We start from the raw sequence: 21,703 nt of genomic DNA, 5'->3' as shown, positions 1-21,703 counted from the left end.
AAATGTTTTAATTTGTGTTTTAATATGCAGAAAAGTCATTTTTATCTAACAATAGTTTAATAAAGCTTTATGTCAGTTTTGAATCTCTGCTTGGCTTTCAAACTACATCAAACTATTGAGTTGAAGTCTAAAGTGACTCATTTTTAATCAAACTGGCCGGATCAATACAACTATAAACCAAAAATATATCGTTTTGTTCCAAATATCGTTCTTTTGGCCTAGTTTTCTAATTTTCCTGCATTTGTGAATTTTGCATAACAGCCAATAAAATAAAGGATTTTTTGTGGAACCTGCTCTCATCAGTGCCTCCTCATTAGGACGTGAGAGAAAAATATTTTACCTCAAAGCTTTGCTGCCACCCTGTGGCAAAACTACACCACTACAGCACTCCCAAAGCCGTTTTTCAATCCGGAATACAGGCACTGCGCTGTAAAATAACACAGTGCTTGCATAAAATAAAATACCGTAACATAAAATAAAAATAGAGACGGAACACAATAAATGGTTTCAATATTTACTTCAAACACACAGCTTTCAGTTTTGACACATAAAAACAAACTCATTTACAGAGCTCCATGACAAATAGATGTTTCAGGTTTTAAAAGTATATGTAAAACAAATAGGCCAAACACAAACATTAAAATATGGCATGCAGTTTTAGGTAAAAAAGAAAAACCTTTTTACAGTAGATGGGCTATGAACAGGGAGTCCACAATATTTAAAGTAACATTTCCACAGGTTGCAGTTAAATAAGTAATACAATTGTACACAAAAGTTCAATAAGTAGAGTAGACTTTAATCTATGTGAAGAAAAACAGACATTACACTACAGCAGGGGTGGGCACTCCTGGTCCTGGAGGACCGGTGTCCTGCAACTCTTAGACGTCTCCCTGGTCCAACACACCTGAATCCAACAGCTGAATCACCTCCTAAGTGCAGTCAGGTTCTCCAGAGTCCTGCTGATGACCTCATTATTTGACTCGGGAGTGTTGAAGTAGAGACACATCTAAAAGTTGCAGGACACCGGCCCACGAGGACCAGGAGTGCCCAACCCTGCACTACAGTGATTTTTGCAAGAGAGCGTTTTATGTAATTTGTCCCTGCTTTCAACAGAAATATTTCCATCAGAAAGATTCCCTATGAACGGCTACAAAGAAACCTTGTTGCAGCTCCAGTAATCCGTATTGTACAGTGACGGTATTTATATGCAACAATGTATAACTCTGTATGATCACTTTTAGTTTCGACGAGGAATAGCATCATCTTAATAAGCTTATGCTGCAACACGACCTTCTTTCCCTCCTGTGTTGAATGGTTAAGGAGTTGGAGAAGAGCGCAAAGTCTATTGGAACAAATTCCTAAATACATCATGTAGTTTAGATTCTGAACTCTTTGGTTTTTCACATATGAGACACTGTCTACTCCACCATGAGATGCTTCTTTTCAATAATCCGGTGGATTCGGGAATCTTCAAACGAGCTGACGCCATGAGGTAAGAAAATAAATGGTATGAAGGAAAAACCTGGGTGTTTAGAGCATTCCTTTGCAGGACACACAGGAGAACCATCTTGTGCAGGACTTCGAGGCGCTCATAGTTTCAGTGAGTTGACCTCTATGATCTGCTGCAGGATGTTGTCCACGTCTGCTGTCTCTAAGCTGATACCGGCCAGGTCCAGCTGGGGCAGCAGGGCTGTGAGGAGCACCACAACGTTATTACGGATGTCACGCAGATTCTGCTGAGACGATCTGATGGGAGAAAAGACAAATAGTCATTAAAGGTTGAATTGCCAACACTTTAAAAAATCAGTTTTAAGCATCAACTTAAATTTAAAATTGAGAGACTTTTTTAACAGGGGTTTCCAAAATATTTTGTTACAAGCTCAAACTTCAAACTGTTTGATTTGGATTGTCATAGATCGACACAAAGTAGCACAAAGTTGTGAAGCTATAAAAAGGTCTCTTCTAAGAAAACAATAAACATTTAAAAAATTCTGCCTCCCTTATTTGGAAATCTCTAAATAAAATCCACTATTGCTAAATGCTCTTAGAAGTCTGATTAAGGTCTCTGGTTTGTTAGAAGCCATTAATGAAAAAACACAAAGCTGCAGGTTTTCTGGGTTATGGCTGCCAGCTGCTGTCCATCCTTTTTAAGGTCAGACGGTTTGGAGTATCTGAGACAATCAGTTTTCAAGTCCTTTCTCAGATTCTCAATTGGATTTAGGTCTGGATTTTGACTGGACCGTTCCAGATCATGATTATTCCTTACTGTAAATCACTTCATTTCTTGTGTGTTCAGTCTCATTGTTCTGACGGATGGTGAACCTTTTCGCCAGTTTTTTGAAGCTTCTTACAAGTTTTTTCTTCCAGATACGGCATGTTTTTACCTCCATCCATCACCTGATCAACTTTGACTAGTTTCTTTGTCTCAACTAAAGGAATGTCTCACCACATAGAACCTGTAAATGTATTTATTACTTAGACTGAATTATACACGCCAAAGCTTTCAGATTTGAATAAAAACAACACAAAACAAAAAGCTCTAAAAGCTACCTTTTTTGGTATGCCATATAAAATCCCAGAAAACACAAAGATGAGGAGGTAGAATGGTCCATGTCTATTTTGTGTGTGTGTGTTACTGCGCTGTCAGAATATCTTGAATCCTTACCTGCTGTCGTCACAGGTGTCACCATCACTTGCTCTCACTCTGCTCTGACCTTCACTTCTTTCCTTCCTCGGTCTGCTCTCCAGCGCTGCAGCCACGTCCGGCACTGAGGTGGAGCACTGCTGGACACAGAGCATTTACAGGTTGCTGCATGAGGCTTCCACGTTCCAGTTTAATACTTTCCCAATTAGCTTTTTAATTGACACTACTTTTCTTCTTGTCTAAATTTGAAAAACAGATTTTCTGGAGTCAAATTACAACATAAGCACAAGGAAAATGTATTTCCTTTAGATCTGCTAATGATACCGGATTGGTTAAGTGGGTTTGCTCAGCCATTCTGAAACAACAAAAGAGTAAATCAAAGGAATGACATGTTCAAAGAATAACTGAACACACCAAACTGACTACATAGATAAAATTGTAAACATATTTCTAATAATCTGTGCGGACCTCAACCATGACTGTTTGGCAGCTGACGTCCTTGCTGGTTGTGGATGCTGTAGGTCTCCCTATCCCTTCTTTCTCAACAACGCCATCAGCTGTCGTCATGGTGCCTTGCGTTGTCTTGGAGACCTCCAGCCCGAGAAGGCTCCGTAGTCGCTCAGCTTCCCTCTCCAACGCGGCCAGCTTCTGCACTTTAGCTTCCCGCTCGCCCAGCTCTGGAGGCAGCACCTTGCTCTGCGGCCGTTCTGTCCTCAGCGGAGACACCATCACAGTCTGGGTGGCCAGCGGCAAGTAGGTCCAGGTGTTGGACGGGGTTTGCTGCAAAGCGTTTGACTTCTCCACTTGGCTGTTGCTGTCCTTTTTGAATGTGTTCGTTTGTTTCCCAGTAGGAAAATCCTCCGTGGGGTTTCCTGACTGCTCTGGTCTCCAGCGCTTTTTCGACATGTAGGTGAAAATAGGTCCAGACTTTCTTTTGCGACTAAAGAACATAAAGAATACTTGGTTACTGTTGCTGTGTTTGTAAATTTATACACACATTTGATCTTTTCTTCAAACTCAACCTGAGCACTGTTCATAAATCTATAAATCAAATCATAAATCAATCTACATTTAATTACCTGACTTAACATGTTTTTTCATGAAAACAGCACCCCCTTGTGGTGATTCAGTTTTTCCCACCTGAAAGTGTCTGTGTGCTCCTCTTCATTCTCCACCGTCTCCTTCTTTTTCTCGTCCTCCTTTTCTTCAAGCCTCTGATCATTTTCCTCTTCATTCTTCTCTTTAATGACTGTATCTCTTCCAGAAGCCTTCTCTTCTGTGTGTGTTTCCGACTGAATCTTTGCATCGCTTGTGTGAGTGTCTTTATGCAAATCCGCCTCGTCCTGTTCCAGTCTCTGTTCATGCGTACTGTGCTCAGGTCTGTGTATGGACGGGGAACAAGGCTGCTTTGATGAAATACTTTCATCCTTCGCCACTTGTTCCTCCGAGTGCCACGCCTGCAACACAACCAGGTATGCTCATAAAACCTTACAAATGCAGTTTGGGAAAAACTGTTGCTAAAAATATCACGCACCTCTTGTGATTTTTCTCGTTTTCTGCTTTTGGAGTGCTCTCTGGGAGGAAACAAAAGCACAGTGAGACACTGGAAGCACGGTGAGTTTATGCATCATGGTTACATGCAAACAGAGATGTTCACAAGCCAATTTTCCCAAGAGTCTGAAACAAGCTTTTTCTTAACAACTGTGCACCATTTAGTTTGCTTATGACACATAATTGCTGTAGGTTAGGAATTCAAATCCTTTCCTTGTCCTTAGTACTGTTGTAGTCAAGACCACTTAACCTCTGTTTTGGTCTTCTAAGATTTGTTTCAGCATGCAAAACGTTTTGAGGAGCAGCAAATTAACCTGAAAATTAAATTAAAGTCTAATATTTATCCCATTAGAAACCCAAATGGACAGTTTTGTTCAAAGAAAGTAATTTAGGATAACAGTCGGTGTTCAGGTCTTTGTTGTTAAAGCAAGATAATAAGTATAGCCTTTATTTATTAACCTTAATAGTCAAAATATTATTTTGGAAATAGTAGGTGGTTTTAGGTCTTCTGTTGCATATAAAAGAATTTAATCTTGTTTTTTACACTATCTTTCATCCAATGGGAAATTCATACCAGGTCAACTTTACTCTACTTATGCTGAGCCACTGCTAGGCAGTTTCTCAGCTCTAATAAAAAATCCTAAGATTGTAAGAATCATGTGAAAACCACTGATATTCCCTCCAATTACGGACAAAAGAGCTGCGATTTTATCTGTATCTAAAAGTGAAACACAGCAGAAGTTATGTGAATGTGCTAAAATATGGAGATGTTTCTCTGAGTCTAAAAGACTGCTGCCATATTTTCTCACTGTCCTGTGACAGGAGGCTCCATCTGCAGAGCGTGCAGATCAGGACGTGCAGGTACACCGAGCTAGCAAGAGACAGCCTGTCTGGTACCTCCGACTTACATGGCTGCAAGGCATCCACTCCTGTTCTCATTATGCAACTTTCACCATGTAGTGGAAGGATCAACTTTTGACTTTATATTTCTTTTTCCGCCTGTGATGGTTAATCAGTATGTAAAACTATACCTTTGCCGGTATCTAAGATATCAAACGAAGGGGTGTAACTCGGAGCCTTGCTCCAACTGTTGGTAGGTGAAGGTCATCTTGAGGAGTGGAACTTGGAAGAGGATGCATGGTTTCAAAAACAGGGTGCAAATTTTGTGTCTGCCTGCGAGCAACCAGAGGAAAGTTGCTTGTAAGACATTTCTCTCCTTAGATTTAATTTAACTCTCAAAGACGAAAGATTCAGTTTCCATCGCCTCTCACCTAAAGGAGATATAGATTTGTCCTAAAGGCCTACAGATTTGCTATTTCTGATTAGATAAAAATAAAAAATACTGCAATATAACACAAATCTCAAATGGCTTGCAAGTCAAACCATGGCAATCTGTTCTGTTCCGAAGTAAAATATCTAACTGGATCAAAGCCAGCAAAGGCAGGATAAGGCATGATCATTTTTAAATTGTTTTCTGTTAGCCCCACTAAGTTATCCTATTCCTACGTGGTGTTTCAGGGTGCAAGAACGTAACCGTTCAGTAGACAACAATCTAGCTTTGCTTTTCTGTACTTCTTATGCTGTGGCAAATATGACCTAATCTCAAGCAAAGCAAAAGAGGCAGATTTATTAAAGCATGACCAAAGTTGGGTAATTTTCAGCACACAAACTCAAAAATCCAATCTGTTTTCGGTGAGTGAACGCACCATCTCTAAGCCCCATAGCAATACTTATCTGTGTGAAGTTGTTAGACAGGCAAAAGACTAAATAGTAGTTGGTTATTTTCTTGTGTTAGTAAAGTGTATAAAACCAAAGTCAGAGGAAACAGATATAAAAGGGTAATTTGAAAGAAAACAGAATTTTCTGAAACGCATCTAGAAATACCTCAATAAGGTTGCAGGAGAACCAGAGAGAGCCAGACTATCAATACACACATATTACAGCAAAATTATTCTGATTAAAATGTTTGAGCTTTCATCCTGTATTTTATGAAACATGCAAGTTTGAGAACATTCTTTTCACTCTTGTTATTAAGAGAAATGACCAAAAAGAGATCTAAACTAAAGTATGATAAACATGTTATGAAGGTAAAGCTATGCCATGCTCAACACCGCCATGAGGGACTTTCTGAGAAATGCTAAATTATCTTTGGTCAATTCAGCCAAATGGAATAAATTTTGGCGGAATTGTGAGGCATGTGTAAACATTTTGGTGTGGAGTTTTGACTCCATGGACGAAACTAATTTTCAAGAAGGAAACAAAGGATCCAACTCTGGAATTTGACCTCAGGAAACAGGCTGAAACACAGTCTGAGCATGCTGAGCCTGTCCTGCAATGTTGTTATCTTATCGGGTTTCTCACACCACTCCGTGACCTCCTGAGCCCCACGCACCTCCAAATATGGTCAGTTCTGCTCATCTCACATCCCTTACCTAAATGTTGAGGCTTAAAAACATGAGGCCACAAAACCACTAGAGTGGGTTACAGCGGCAAAGCGCATTTCCCATCCACACTATGGAACGTATGCTTCTTATGCACGTATGTTAAAATTGAGACACTTTTGGAAGGAAAGCCACAAACATACGGAAAGTCTGAATAAATCACAGTCTGTGTGAGGATTTGAGTTTTTCGGTGTGTTTATTTTAGGTTCCTGTGTCTCTTGAGTCTCTGTGTTTTCCTGTCTACCCCTTGATTGTTCCCAGGTGTGTCTCTTTCCCTGATTTCCCTCTGTGTATTTAATGCCACCTTTGTTTCTGTGTCTTTGTCGGGTCCTTGTTGATTCTGTCTCGTTCCTGTCGCGTCTTGGTTTTTGTTACCAGTACTACCAGTGCTGAGCCTCTTCCTGCTCAAGCTGTGCTGCCTGGACTTTGAGATTATTTGTGCATTCTTCACCATTAAACCGTCATCATTTCTTTCAACAACTGGTTCCACTATGTCTGCCTCATCACCTCACACCGCAGTTTCATGACAGTCTGCATTTCATTTAAAGCAGATTAATCATTTTAAAACCCACTATTGTGGAAATAAAATATACTTTTTGCACCATTCCCACTAAAACAGGAAGTTACTACCATATATGGAGGATGACCTTATGTCCTCTATGATGTCATGTTTAAGGTTATGCCCTTCTGTTGCTATAAATGGAATATGATCTTTTGTCTGGACTAAACATGCTTTTTAAACAGTAATATGTCCAGTGTTTGTGAACGGATGGAGAACTAGAGCTACAAACACTATTTATGCAGCAAACACAGGTGAGATCAGTGGATGTAAGGATCATTTTTTTGTTGTTTGAACACTGTGTTATGCATCAACACTAGATTATTTTCTTCAGAATGTAACATTGTAGCTCTCTGACAACCTTTGGCAGCAAAAAACATGAAAATATTTGCCTATTAGCGCAGAGATAAGCGATATTCACTCCACCACTTACATGTTGTGTATGATGAACTCACTGAGTCACACTTCAGTCAAATCTCACAGCGAAAAAAAAAAAAAAAGCTTTTCTGTCTATCAGATGCATGTCCTGTCACATGGAGAGCCTAGCCTTCACTTTTAAGAGCAAGAAACCGAAAAATGGAAACCGCAAGATAGTACACGCATGCATGCAGGAGCACAGGAAGGCAAGTCGTGTGAAAAGGTCTGTGTGAGAGGTCTTATGAAAAAGGAATTTACAGTTTCTTGTGGCTTTTCTGGTAGCTGGGTGTTAACTGTTCCCCGCTCTCCTCAGCTTCCTCTGGCGATGAGCAGCTTCTGCAAAACCATGAGGCCCAACACAACATCAGTCACTGCTAAAATACAGCTTGGCTGAAAGTCACCAAAATAAAAAACAAACAAAACAAACAAACAAAAAAAACCACTGGCTGTCAAAACATCACATGCAAAGCAGCAGAAGTTGCATTCACTTTTTAAATTAAGTGGATTAAAAGAAAACAACAAAAAGTCTAATAAAAGTGACTATTCCCACTGGAAGCAATGTAAAAATGCTCCACCTGTAACGTGGATTGGGATTCTGGCTGCAGGTCCAGTTTTCTGGCATCACCTTGTAATGGTATGGTGGGACACTTCGCCATTTCAGACATTCCTCACACTGCAGCCACACAGGACCCCTGCGAAGACAAGCAAAGCTGGTGGTTAGCTGAAGAATTATGATTATAAATATTATAGCTCAGTATTATGGTGGAACAGCCACAAAGTCTTTTTTTTGTTGAATTTCCAGTGTGTTTCCCAATATTAAACTGGTCCTTTCATCCTTCGTTTTCAAGCAGAAACCTGGAGGTTTTGGGACAAAACTGACCAGGATGGATTCAGCCAATGGATGGACAGACGGAGACACTTTCAAGAGTCCCCTCTTATTTAAGATCATTTAAAGTTTTTCATTAACCATATCTCACAATCTCCATTTGGGAAATTTGGGATATAGGTCGAAAAACAAGAATATAAATTTTTCATTTGCTTATAGAGTTGACATGTTAGCAAAAATGTCACAGGTAATAAACATAATCAATACACTGAACTTGAAGAAAAAGAACTTGCACACAATCTTATCAGAAATTCTAGACAGATAAAGAGATAAAGAGATGCATAAAAGTTTAAAGAGAATAACTTAATAAATAAGCAAATTTTGTTATTGTAACTAGAAAAAATAAAGAACTGAATTTATGTAGATGAGATTACATAAATAAATGAGTGTCTGACCGTTTGGTGCTTCATATGTAATGATTAATATTTTAAAGAAAATTCTGAACTCAGAAGGAAGGCAGTGTGATGAATATAAAACACATTCTCTCTTGTTTCAACTCATTAACATGGAAACAGAAATCTGTAGGAGTTGTGAATGAGAGGCTTTGTCTAGTTTAGTAAATAAGGCAAAGGAAGTTTATTTGCATAGCGTCACTCCTGCACAAGCCAAATCATAGAGCTTTGGAGTAGATCGCATGAAATACATTAAAATAACAACTTTGCTTAGAAAAAATCTCCGTACGTTAAACATTTAAAAGCGTTGACTTACGTTATACAAATATTAGAACACATTAGTTTGTTCTCACACTTACAAGATATGTCACTGATCAGGCAAACAGTTAATTCTCAGATTCTTTGATTGAAGCACCAGAACGTCCTAAGCTCTGATTTAAAGGAACCAACAATTTCTGCCCTTCTCAGGTTTTCAGAGAGTTTGCTCCAGAACAGAGAGCATTAAAGCTAAATGCCTCATTGTCCTGGAAACCATGAGTAAGCAGCTCTTTAAAGACCAGAAGGCTCAAAATGGTTCACACTTGACAAGCAACTTGGTGATCTTGGCCCAACACCTTTCAGTCGCTTTTAGACCAATAGCAGCATTTACCCTTTTTCAAAATGGGAGTTAGTCCATTGATTTAAGAACGGATGTAACATGATCCAGTTTCCTGTTAGTAAGGACTCTAGCAGCACCATTTTGGGTGAAATGCAGCTTCCTGGCTGACAAGCATGCACTAGTTTCCTGTCTTATTTTGACAAAAAGCCAAAAGATAACAATCAGTCACTCCAGTCAAGCCAATTCTGTAACTTTTTAAAATGCTGTGGCTTAAAAGACAAATGAAACCAAATGAAAAATGGGAAGAAATTTAATCAAAAGTCTGAATAATGTCTGCTTTAGAGGGTAATAAGATCAAAATAACAATGGAGTGAGAATAGAGTCTTGAATGTTGATGAGTCCAGAGCTCACAGGTGTTGTCAGCAGTGACGTAATAAAAATGAGGTCAGACATATTTCCACCTGCTACACAGAAGAGGTAAACCAAAGACTCACACGTCCGCCTCCTCTTCGCTGCCTTCTTTGTCTAGAGCCTGAAACTCTCGCTCCCTGGCCCTCTTCTCTGTGACTTCCCTCCAGTAGTCGTTAAGTTTAAGACCCAGAGCACCAAGGGTGAGTCTTGACAGCAGAAAGAAAACAAAGTCACCTATTTAACATTTTTTTCCCCCCAATTTGCTAAAAACAAAAACACAGAGTAAAAGCAGATAAGGCAAACTAAGCTTTGTTTTAATGTACCTGTATTCTTTAGTGTACTCAAAGTCCTGCTTGTTGTGAGCAGGTTTGAGAAAATTACACTCAATGATGCCGATCACCCCGATGCCTACCCTTTGACCCGAGGCCTGCATAAAAAAACAAACAAACAACAATGAGGTAGAATAACACTTAGCACAACATAACATCCATTCATCTATTCATAACATGCCAAGTATATAAAGTATTATAATTTTTGTCACCTTTAGCTGGCAGCCCACTTTCTCGTAGGCCTTAATGAGTCGGTTCCTGTGGTACATCATGATGCCATAGTGCTCCTTCTTCTTAGGGTTTACGCCAAAAGTCACCTTCACTTTCTCTTTCTGATGAACACCAGTTAGGGAGAAACAGCACTACGCATGGGCACGCTTCAGATTTTTAAAATAAAAAAACAAAAACATGATTAAACTCACATATCTTTGCTCACTAAGTAGATGTAGGGCAATGCAGAACTCAGTGCTTCGTTAAAATTGATCAGTCTGGATTATTCATTTTCTAACCCTTTTCAGCCTCTTTGTATTGAATAGAGAACATTACCCCAGCAAAGTGCCTTAAAATCATTAAAGGAAGGCAGAGTGTTGATTATAAAACACTCTAAACAGAATTAAATATTTTTATTCACTGAAGAAAACTATACCATTATTAAGGAAACAATTGTGACTTCCATCATTAATAATAATAATAATAATAATGTTATTAATCTAAGCCTTTTTTTAAATGAAAATTTTCCCTTTTCAGCTGTATCAGTTCATTTTGTAATCCATGGTTCCCTGTTAATAAATATAAATGATGTGATTAAATACTTGAGGCCAAGCGCTTCCGACTTCTGGTTAGTTTGAGAATACATATGCAGATAACACGAGGATACGCTAAACTGAGGTTTGTAGACGTCATGTTCGATGTGAGTCAGACTCTTGGACACCAACTTGGCCAGGACTTTCTTCCCTCTTAGAATGACCTGCGTCCGTGGCTTCAGGTACAAGATACTGAGGTAGGCCTGAGAAAAACAAGCAAACAAGAGAAAATACAAATACTGACATATTTCAAATTGATTTTTTTCAGGGTGATAAGTTGTTTTGATTGAGAGCAAAAAAAAAAAAAAAATTTTTTTAACAAACTTTAAAGTTGTTTCAGAAATCTAAATCCAACACGATTCTTGCAATTTAAAACAGGTAAAGCAGAGCTGTATTAGTTAAACCCTCCAGGCTGCTTCAAAACGGAACTGGGGCAGGCTTACTAGAAAACCGCAGATGTCTTTGGTGGTGGAGAGGTTCTTGGTTTTGACTGGAGCTCAAAATGCTACACTTACCCTTTACTCCCTCATGTGCATTGGGCTCACCTTCACCTGAACCACAACCACTGCACCTGTTTCAGTCTGAGCCTGCTCAAAACTCAGTCCTCAACTCAGCTTTGTGAGCCACCCAGGGCTGTGAAGAGGCATTGCCCTCTTACAAATTTCTTCTGTTTTTGATTTTTTGTCAAACTCTTGTCAAATGTTAGGGTTCATTTTCATAGGAACCCCCTGCCATTAAAACCAGCCTGGCCTATGAAGCCTGTTCCACCAAACCAGTCCAAACAGCTGGTCACCAGTTCTTTGGATTTCTAACATGCCAAGCTTTAGCTCTGGTCTGGTCCTAGTGCCAATCCAGGACAAGTTTGCTGCTGAACCAATTAGTGGAATCAAAAAAAAAAAAGAAAAGAAATTAGTGACTTAAAAAATCTCTGAGCATCTGAAGTTGTGTTTTTGCTGTGATATTTTTGTCTGATATGAATTAGTTTCACACCCCGAATCACTTAATGTGTATTTGTTTTTCTTTGAAACAATTGACACTGTTTTGTAATTAACACAATTTGATGCAAAGTGAGTTGTCAAGATAACCAAGTTGGCCAGAGCTGCTTCATTAAGCTCACTTTCTGTCCATAATAAGAACAAGAGAGAGTGCTGAAAATAAACAAAGCAGGCTAAAGCGCTTGCTAGCTGAGCAGAAACCAAGGGGTCTTAGAGAAGAGCAACCCTCACCCCTAGCTGCTGCAGGAGAATAAAACCTGCCTATTTAAGTGTGAGAACATTCGAGTAGTTAAACACAGCTGGACAGGGACGGGTTGAGTGTTACCTAGCAACCGGGCGCTATTTTTGTGAAGGCCAGAACATTCGGAAGCAAGATGAGGAAGTGCAGCAGATTGCTTCAGAAATATCTCCAGCAAAAACTTGACGATCTCCATGTATGATTTGATACATGAGCAAAGCAGCAGCCCCCTCCTTTCCCTTCACTCCTGTTTCTGTCCTTTTATTCTTCCAGGTTTTTAACTTTGAGTCGTATTTGATGTTATGTTGAAACTGAGCTAAACTGAAACAGGAAATTACTGTGGCAGAAGCCGAGGGGTCTTTTCAGTCAGGATGTACGTAATCCTTACACTTACTAAGAGGAAGTCCACAGAACGCCGTTAAAAGCAGCCAGCTCATCCAAAAACAAGAGTCCTGATGAAAATTAAAAACAGATCACATTTCTCCTGCTTTAGCTTCCCTTCATTGGCTCCCTGCTAAATCCAAACACAATTTAAAATCCACCATCTTACATGCAAAGCCCTTAATAATCAGGTTTCATCACACATCAGATAACTGATTGGGCCAGTGATTATCTTGATCTGTCTCGAGTTATGCTGCTATAAGTTTAGGCTCCTGGAGGACAAACTCACACTGCTACTTTCTTCTTCTTCTACTCTCAAATTTGCATTATCTGCTGTTATTTCAACTGTTACATTTATGTTTCTGTGTGTTTTTCTCTTCATAGAAGCTAAAACTGGCTTGGCGCTCTGAGATTCTGCTTTAAGTAGACTATTCCAACTTTTCAAAAATCTAAAGAACACTAATAAGAAACCCAGTTTAAGTACAGCTTTAGGTTAAACATGCTGCTTATTTACTTTGTTGTTTGGGGGGCAGTGAGTAACTCCTATTCTTAGCCAAAAATGCAAGGTTGTTGAGCTATGAGCAGTATTGTACTTAAGATTTTATCTGCTCAGTGAAATGCTGTTTTTTGTGCCAAAGATTGAACAGCCGTAATGGGTTTCACAGCTGTAACATGGTCAGTTTGTTCTGAAATGACTCTTGATGTGCTCACACCACGGTAAAATAAACACAATGCTCCAACAAAGGCTAAACTACTAATTCTTAAAATAAGCAAACGGCTGGCTCACCCTTAGGCTGTAATACATTTCTGGGATGTTTTGCTCAGGTCTCAGGGACCCGTTGTTCCTCAGGCCCTGCTTCAGGTCCTCGAAGTCGATCTCAGGCAAACGAAAGTCGGTTGAATCGGTGTCAAACTCAATCTCAGTTTTACCATCTTTGGCTCTTCAGGGACACAAAACAAAGTAAGTGTTAGAAAATGTTTCCAGCTCTGAAGCTGCTTTAAATGAGCAAAGAAGGATCTGATATTTGAAGTTAAACGACTGTAAAATCAAGTTTGAATTACAGAATCAACTTTTACTTAAAACTCTGTCTAAATATCACATGGCCATTTTTTCTAATCTGGGGTGTCTACATGTCTGAGGACAGCGAATATGATCAAGAGGAAGCGAAAAACCATGAGAAACTTAAACAAATAATTTGATTACCATCTTTTTTTTTTTTTCAAGATATTTCACAGGAAGTGAAAAAAAAAGACTTGTACTGCTTGTGTCCCAGTAAATGGAGGCTTGTGATAAAGTTTATCATCATCCTTTAAATTAAACAAGCCTATACACATCTGCTTCTGTATGTATCTGAGTAAATTAGTTATTCACAATAAAATGCATTTAAGCTTCATTTGAAACAAACATCTAACACTCAAGTGAACCCGAATCAAAGAAACAATTGTGACAATCTACGATAATGCACATATTTCCCTAAAAACAACACAGAAATGTGTCTGTTTCTGACCTGCGGATATTCCATATCAGTATCTTGGTGCCTTTTTTTGAAGGAATGGAGTCGAAGTGGGTGAGTATCTCCTCCTGGGACTTGATGATGGAGTGTTGCAAAATGGCTGCCAGGCTGGCCTCTGAGTCTTCAGTCACAACCAGAGACCATAGTGCTGAGTTAAGGTTCGATCATGTGTTCAAGTTTACATCTGAACAAGTGGTGGCTTTTGATAAAGGCAACACGGCTTCCCGCCCAGGGCAGACCTAACTATGGGGCGCCCTGATTGGGATTTCTGCTGTCTTGTATTAACCATAAAATAATAATAAAAAATGTTTCCTCTAAATAATTGTCACTCTTACTTACCAAGCAGTAGCTAATATTCACACCTTATTAATTCTAGCAAGAATGAGAACAGGAAGCTGGCATGTCACACGTACACACGGTCCGCTCTGACTACAGAAAGAGTCACAAGCTTTTTAACACCAGCATTATCACTGAGGGTTACCAAACACACCAGAAGTCTGGGATCCAACATCTGGCTGGGATCAGAACCACTGTAACCTTTCAGTCAGGATGCTGACAAAGCCTGAACCTCGAACCCAGAGGAGCGCTCTACCCTTATCTATGTGGTACCGCCGGGTTTCCCTAGAACCTCCTGCATGGGAGGAAAAACACAATAGGATCACACTTAATCTGGCTGCTGCTGGGGCAGGTGGGGTGAATACTTTCATTCAAACCTGAGTGCAATTACACCAGTCATGTCTACACCAGATTGCAAAATCCATTTGGCAGAACTTGTCTGACAACATGAAGTAGGTCAAAAAGAACATCATGTCCTGATCTAAAATCTGACTGAGCCAAGATAATTTGTGATAAAACACAGGACCCGGGAGTGGGAGAAGTTAGTTTTTCTTTTACTTGCAGGTTGTCTTGCCCTTAATGAATGAAATCATCTTGATTAAACTTTGAGAAAGTCTGTTTTCTCAACAGTTTGCATAGTTTAGGATTCACTTTATTATCGAACAACTGAAGTTCTGGTTGTCAATTCCTGTATTTATAAATGTCAAACCTAAATATCTAAGGAAGAAAAAGTCAGGTTCTGGCTTTTTTATCAACTTTTGATGAAGTAACAATCGCAGCCTCCCAGACCTTACTATGAAAGATTTACTGTTTTCCTTCAAAATAATCTCCCTTACACAGGGGGCCACAAGAGAGCTATTGCCAAATGAGGAAGGGGACCATGTCTATTTTGTAACAATAAGGCTCTCACTGGCAACTCCTGCATGCACTGGACGTTGTCCTGCGTAATAAAAGGCAACGTCTTCTTAATAGAAACAGACTTTTTTCTGTATCAGTGTTTGAAGAAGATGTCTTCTAAAACATTTTGTTTGGATTTAGAGAGATCAACACATGGTTCATCAATCAGAGCATAACAAAATTGGAGAGTATGTTTTCAGATATTTCTTAACCCAGCTTTGATGTTTCAACATTTTTGTCCTGTTCATGTGTGGTCGAGTTTTAAACTCCCTAACCTTGGCCATGTCTCTGAGCCCTGAACACCTTGGATACAACAGAACTGGAAGAAAATGGGTTTGTGGTGGCTTTTCTCAAATCTTTGTCAGTTCATTTACATTTGTTTTCAATGTGTCATCTGACCCTGTTGCATATTTTTAACAAGATATTTGATGGTTCAGTGATCGCACCCCAATATCTTTGCAATTTCAACAGTTCTGCATCCTTGTGAAACATTTCTATCAATTTTGGACTTTTCAGAGCCTGTCAGGTCTAATTTTGTGGTTTGTTTTGCCTGAGGACTAGTAGCAGCCTGATAATTATGATTTAAGGTGTTGATCTCTTCAGACCACAACCTCAATATACGAGCCCATACAAGTTGGTGAAAACTTGGCATAAGTTACAAAATGATCAAATTTCTCCCTTGCTTCATAACTACGCAACAGCATACTTTATTACACATTTACATGCACGATGGGCCCCATGGTGGTATTTATGCTAGAGCTATCGCTATAAGTAGATGAGAAAAAAATCAAATAAAGCACACGTATTGTTACTAATCATAACCAACAAACACAGAGTGTGTTGCATCTTAGGTGTTTTTAAAAAGGATATTGGTCTGTTGATTGAAGGGGACTATGGGAACAATGACTGCCTGCGCTTTGATGTTTTGCAGGTAGGTCTGAGAGAGCAGACCCACAGTCTGACAGCCGCCATTTTTGGTGAAGATGAGCGCATCCCGGCCCAGACGCATGGAGCCGGACTTGAAGCCGTTTCCATACAAGCCGATGGCCTGCTGGCTGGCTTTACCTGAGCCTTTTTCTGTGAACCCAAAGCTGGAATGAAACGGGACGACAATACTGATGACACACAATATTTAATCATTCAATTATCAATCAGTAATGTATTAGTACGTTATTGTTATTATTTTTTAATTGATGTTTAGATATGCTATGGATTCTTGTGCTTTCAACAAAAGTTAAAAAAATAAATAAAAAGAGCCTTTTACTGTGTCTGGAAACACACGATATCACACTCATTCACCACATACACGTCTTGTTTCAATTCTCACCTCAGCATCTTGTGCAGCTTATTAGGTGTCATCCCGCTGCCATTGTCTGTGAAAGTCAGACAAAGCTGATCGTCGATTTTAACTACGTCTATCCAGATCTGTTTGGCACACACACCGGGGTCTGATGCATTGTCTGGAGGACAGAAAAGGAGAAATTGCAAAACTTAGAAAAGAAAGAAACACACAGGAAGGGGAGGACTGAGATTACAGAGAAACAACTGATAAAAGAGTAACTTCTCCTGCAGATGCTGACAGAGGAGCACAGTTTGGCAACTGATAGGTTGTCCTGTAGTGTTTATAAACAGTGTTTATGTGGCCAGAAAAATCCTGCAACTCTTAACCAGATGGGAGTCCTACGGGGTGCACAATCAATCAACATTTAGATCTAATCTGCACATGTAAAAAATGTGCAGATTAATTCTGCAAAATGTTAAAATCCAGGGAATAGCTTCCTAACAGCATAATCAAAAACTACTAATGCAGGTGCATGTCAATCGGAGCCTCCAGATGAAAAGAAAATCTACAGATAGATTGGTTTGTTCATCCTTTTGAACTTTCAGTTGTCCTGCACAAGACTTTCGAATGAGTCTTTCAGATCTCATCAGGTAAGAAAAGCAGCCATATGACGTGAATATCTGTTTTAAAATCTGTTTAAAATCTGATTTAGCAATCAGTGATTATTTATAGTAACATTCTGTAATGCACTCAAAGTCTCAGACACAAAACTCTGGCTATGTGACTTAGACATATAATATTTATCAATAGAAAGTCAGACAGTTTCTTTTGGCTAAACATCTATCCCCAAAAGAGATCAATGTTATAATACACACTTTTGTTTTTTAGCAAAATGTTTATTATAATATTTTCTAAATGTAATATTCTGTTAAAATTAAATTGATGTGTTATTTGACCAATTTTTATAATTATTTGCTTTCCAAATTTGTTATAATACTTAACAACAAACTGATATATTCACCAATCAAAGAGCAGTCATAACTAAGAACAACCATTTTCTGTCTTCTTGTAAATTTATTCACATAAATCGTTATAATGGGCCAGATTTGGCCCGGGGGCCTTGAGTTTTACACATGAGGCTTAACAGTTTGTTGCAATATGTCATTAAATGTGACAACAGTTTAAGAATCAATACAGCAGCACGAACACTTTGACACTTTTGAGACTGTAGTTGTTTTAAGACGGTACAAGTCTGCTCTAGTTTTGGCATGATTCAGTCTAAATATCGGTTCTAGCCTCAGGGAACAACAAATCTGGATTTATATTAAATCAACATGTCAAGAGATTTGTCTAATTCAGGTAAGATACTAACGCCTCATAAACTCTCAACAGAGCCTCAGCTCAAAAATCCTGAACTGTCCCTTTAAATGTGTGCAGATAAAACGTGGGGGATGTAGTTTTGAAGGGAAAACGGGTTGGAAGGCAGTTCAATACGTATACTGTACCAAATATTTACAGATGATTTGAGCACATCTGGACTGCAGGGGGGTTAGGTTTAGCTCAACGACACTTTGCAATGTAAAGCCGTCCTATAGCTCCCGACCGGACGATGCATTACCTAATAATGACACACAGCACTGATGCAAAGTTTACTGATCTAACAGGACGTCTTAGCTGCAGCCCTGTCACAGTTCCTGTTAAATGCCCTGCAGCCAAATAATGGCGGTTGGGTCTTAGCCAATGAGAGCACACAGAGTGGAGGCATGACAGCCCAGAGAGACGCTACAAAGTCACGTTGCACCCCAACAACCGCGTTTATGCTTAAAACTCCTGAAAGAATAACACCAAACTGTTCAGAAAACATTCCTCCAGCAGGGAAAGGTTGCTGAATTCACATTATTTTGAACGTTCGCAGATGTACACACTCGAAAATAAAAGAAAGCGTGGTTAGACTGATGAAGTCTGGAGTCAATAAGAGGAAGTCCATCGCTCCAATTTAGAACAAAGTTTGCGAAACGCGCAGCTTTCAGTGTGCGACGGCGGAAGAGAGAGCAAAATGAAACCAAGAAATGTTGCAACAGCATAATAATACAGAGTGCAGGTGCGCTGTCCTATAAAGTTTCTATGTAATCGTGTCATTGCAGTTTACCTATTAACTCTGCCACCGCGCTGAACGGCCAGGTATGACTGGTGGAGTTGCTGTTTAGAAAGGAAGGGCTCATCTGGAAAAACAAAACACAACAAAAAAACAACATAACAATCAGCCAGTAACGTTTCTTCTGTTGTTCTTAAATCAACGTGATTCTTTGGAGCAGAAATACATGTTTGTAATGTTTGAAAAAACTTACGGAACTGAGGCGAATCCCCTGCTCGCTTAACCTCGCCATGTTTTCTCTGTGATAATATTGCTTCTGAGAGCAGGTACGTAACTTCACACGGCAGAGTGGGTGCGTCCTGTGGGTCGCAGACAGAGGAAGTGCCGCATTTAAACATTTAAACCGACTTCGAACGAACTCACGACACATCGTTCACGTCCGAGTGCATCTTTTCTTTTAGGTGTCGTAACGGATGAATCACATTGCAGATCTTTTCGCTCCCCGTTTGCAGTTATCGTGTCAAGCTAGGGCATGCTTGTGGTTTGGTGAGTGCTCTTATTTTCCTATCTGTTGCAAAGTGAGTCTGAACTGCATGCAGCTGGACACTAACAAATCCACAAAACTGATAACAAAAAAAAAATCTTGCTTTACCTCTTGGATTAAAATGAAACAATCTAGTTTCAAAAATAGAATATTGTAACAACTTTGGTCTGTGTAGTATATTTTAGAAATGCACCAAGAAATAACTTTTTTTAAATAATAAAATGAAATCAAGAAAAACCCAAACAGATTGAGCAACAAAAGGTTCAAAATACTATAAAAATAATTACTACCTCCTGTAGATAGATAGATAGATAGATAGATAGATAGATAGATAGATAGATAGATAGACAGACAGACAGACAGACAGACAGACAGACAGACAGACAGACAGACAGACAGACAGACAGACAGACAGACAGACAGACAGATGGATAGAGTGCTGTAACCTGCCATATTACCAGAAAGTTAAGTGGAAGGAGAAAATGTGGGAAATGTTACATCTCAGCCTTGGAAAAATTGCAAATCCCCAAACTTACTCAAGAGGTAATAGTCTCAAGGTGTGGGTTGTGGGTGAAGTCAATGTTTTAAGATTCTCCAAACACAAACACTTCAAAGCCATAAACTACAACTATTTTATAGCTTATGTTAAGTCTTTCCAGGAAAAAAGAGAATAGCAGAACCGTCTCACCTTTGCTAAGGAGAAAAAGGATTGGATTTTTGCTCAGAGTTGCATAGTGATCTTTACATTTCATTTGGAAATCAAAGTCCCAGCTTGGCAAAGTCCAAGTTGATTAAGGTCCTGTGTGAAAAGTGTACGTTCAGGGATGAATAGAGTCGTTTTCTAAAGTCTACTGTCAGTGTAGGAAATTTAAGAACACTGAGTTTCCTGTTGACTAACAAGCTTTTCAGAGACAGAGGTTTTCTTTTTCCACAGGACTTGTCACCTGCCTGCATGGCCAAAAGCACAGATACTTTGTTTGTTCTCCACAGAGTCAGTGAACTTGACTGGCCAGCAAACCCTCATGACCTAAACCACCTGGAGAATTTAAAGCTGAACTAATGGGTTTCATCAACTATAACAAATAGTTATAAAAATTATATATAAATATGTCACGCGGTGTGTTATTAATATATGCATCTACATTATACATCTCATTTTCTAAATTAAGTTATTGAATCGAATCAGCTTTCCGTAATGTTATATTTCAGCAGTAGTGCAGTGCAGTTGGAGATGTAACAAAGAAACAAATACTGTGCATAAATAAAAATACTGTCCTAATACTGTGCATAAATTCAAGGTCAACAGATTAGGCTTGTGTCTCCAGATTACCTCTGCCTGGACAGGAGAGATTAAAGAGCAGTTTGCAAATGATGTCTGCCAACTTTAATCTATAGGAATAAATACAATCATTCTTATGTGCAACTTGATGAACCAGCCATAAAAAGAAGATAAATACCTTAAGACTGGAGTCTCTAAAGGCTCACAGGCCTTTGGATTGCAAAGGCCTGTGAGCCACTCATAGAGCAAATCTGTCCCTCCAGCAATGCAGAGGAACATGTTTTATATTTTTTATTATGAGATTTTCAATTACAAATTTGTATCTTCTTAGAAGGAAAGTGATAGGGGAGAAACAAAACAATTTTCTTTTATTTGGCTTTATAATAATTTTTTTTTTCATTTTAAAATCATTAGAAGGGCCATACAGCAGCTCATTACAGAAAAACAAACTAGGTCACACCTATTCATTACACTTTGTTACACACAGCAAATGTTTTTGTAGAAAGTTCTCTTATTTGCTGGGAATAAACTAAAAATTAATTCTAGGCTAACAAAATAAAAGAAAACGTGAACAAAAAGGTTTGGAAGCTGTCTGGGGACTTTTTATAAACATTTAATAATTTGTTCTTGCTGTAACAAAATATTGCATGTTTGATTGTTTACAGTGATGCACATGTAATGTTTTAGTTATGATCAATTCATTTGTCTTTACCATAGGGAAAGTCAACGTCCCTCAGCAATCAAACTTTCCTCATAGACAAAAATCAAGTTATGGCAATCTTACAAGTGTCATACAAAAAAAACCTAAACAAAGTTTTATTTATTTCATGAGTCCTACTTTTCATCAACTCAAATCCAGATCATTCAAACTGCACAACAGAAAACAGTGATACTGAATATTGTAAACACACATAACATCTTTGGTCCTTCCCTTGTTGTTGTGTATTCATTGGTGGTTTTCTCTTGAAGAAATAGCTTGAGGATTTATAACATACATTATCAATTCTTTTCAGAGAAGCCTAAGTTGTTTACCTATGAAAGTCAAGTAAGTCGATACGTCTGCTCAAATGACTTACTGTGGACAACTAAAATGAGATCAAGTTGAATTATT

General features: G+C 38.9%; 1 protein-coding gene across 3 annotated transcripts; it reads right to left on the bottom strand.

Annotated features, from left to right (window-relative positions):
- Window positions 1-500: 500 nt before the first annotated feature.
- Window positions 501-19,315, bottom strand: zgc:152774 (uncharacterized protein LOC553526 homolog). Of its 3 annotated transcripts, none has more exons than XM_044126921.1 (17): window positions 19,023-19,315; window positions 18,824-18,896; window positions 16,720-16,852; window positions 16,263-16,483; window positions 14,154-14,301; window positions 13,433-13,586; window positions 11,106-11,234; window positions 10,441-10,560; window positions 10,223-10,326; window positions 9,983-10,105; window positions 8,188-8,304; window positions 7,871-7,948; window positions 4,179-4,218; window positions 3,785-4,101; window positions 3,113-3,584; window positions 2,666-2,781; window positions 501-1,746 (listed from the first exon to the last, which is right to left on the bottom strand). In XM_044126921.1, the coding sequence occupies exons 1-17, from the start codon at window positions 19,197-19,199 to the stop codon at window positions 1,590-1,592; spliced, it is 2,679 nt and encodes an 892-aa protein (XP_043982856.1). In that variant the 5' UTR covers window positions 19,200-19,315; the 3' UTR covers window positions 501-1,589. The 3 variants fall into 3 exon arrangements, with proteins under 3 accessions (XP_043982856.1, XP_043982855.1, XP_043982857.1); XM_044126920.1 differs by having other exon boundaries at window positions 954-1,746; window positions 2,666-2,784; XM_044126922.1 differs by having other exon boundaries at window positions 954-1,746; window positions 2,666-2,784; window positions 16,263-16,469; window positions 19,023-19,155.
- Window positions 19,316-21,703: the final 2,388 nt, after the last annotated feature.

The sequence above is a fragment of the Gambusia affinis genome, linkage group LG09 (genome assembly GCF_019740435.1).
Source record: "Gambusia affinis linkage group LG09, SWU_Gaff_1.0, whole genome shotgun sequence".
Taxonomy (NCBI): Eukaryota; Metazoa; Chordata; class Actinopteri; order Cyprinodontiformes; family Poeciliidae; genus Gambusia; species Gambusia affinis.
Note: the sequence above shows the minus strand (reverse complement) of the source record. Positions and strands in the feature narration are given on the sequence as shown.

Bases quoted from the DNA above. Each gene is read 5' to 3' on its own strand.
- zgc:152774 (XM_044126920.1), bottom strand. From the start codon at position 19,199: ATGTGTCGTGAGTTCGTTCGAAGTCGGTTTAAATGTTTAAATGCGGCA. The intron at 8,305-9,982 runs GTGAGTCTTTGG...TTGTCTTCGCAG, and splicing joins AGCGAAGAGGAGGCGGACGT to GGGTCCTGTGTGGCTGCAGT. The intron at 7,949-8,187 runs GTGGAGCATTTT...ATGGTTTTGCAG, and splicing joins AATCCCAATCCACGTTACAG to AAGCTGCTCATCGCCAGAGG.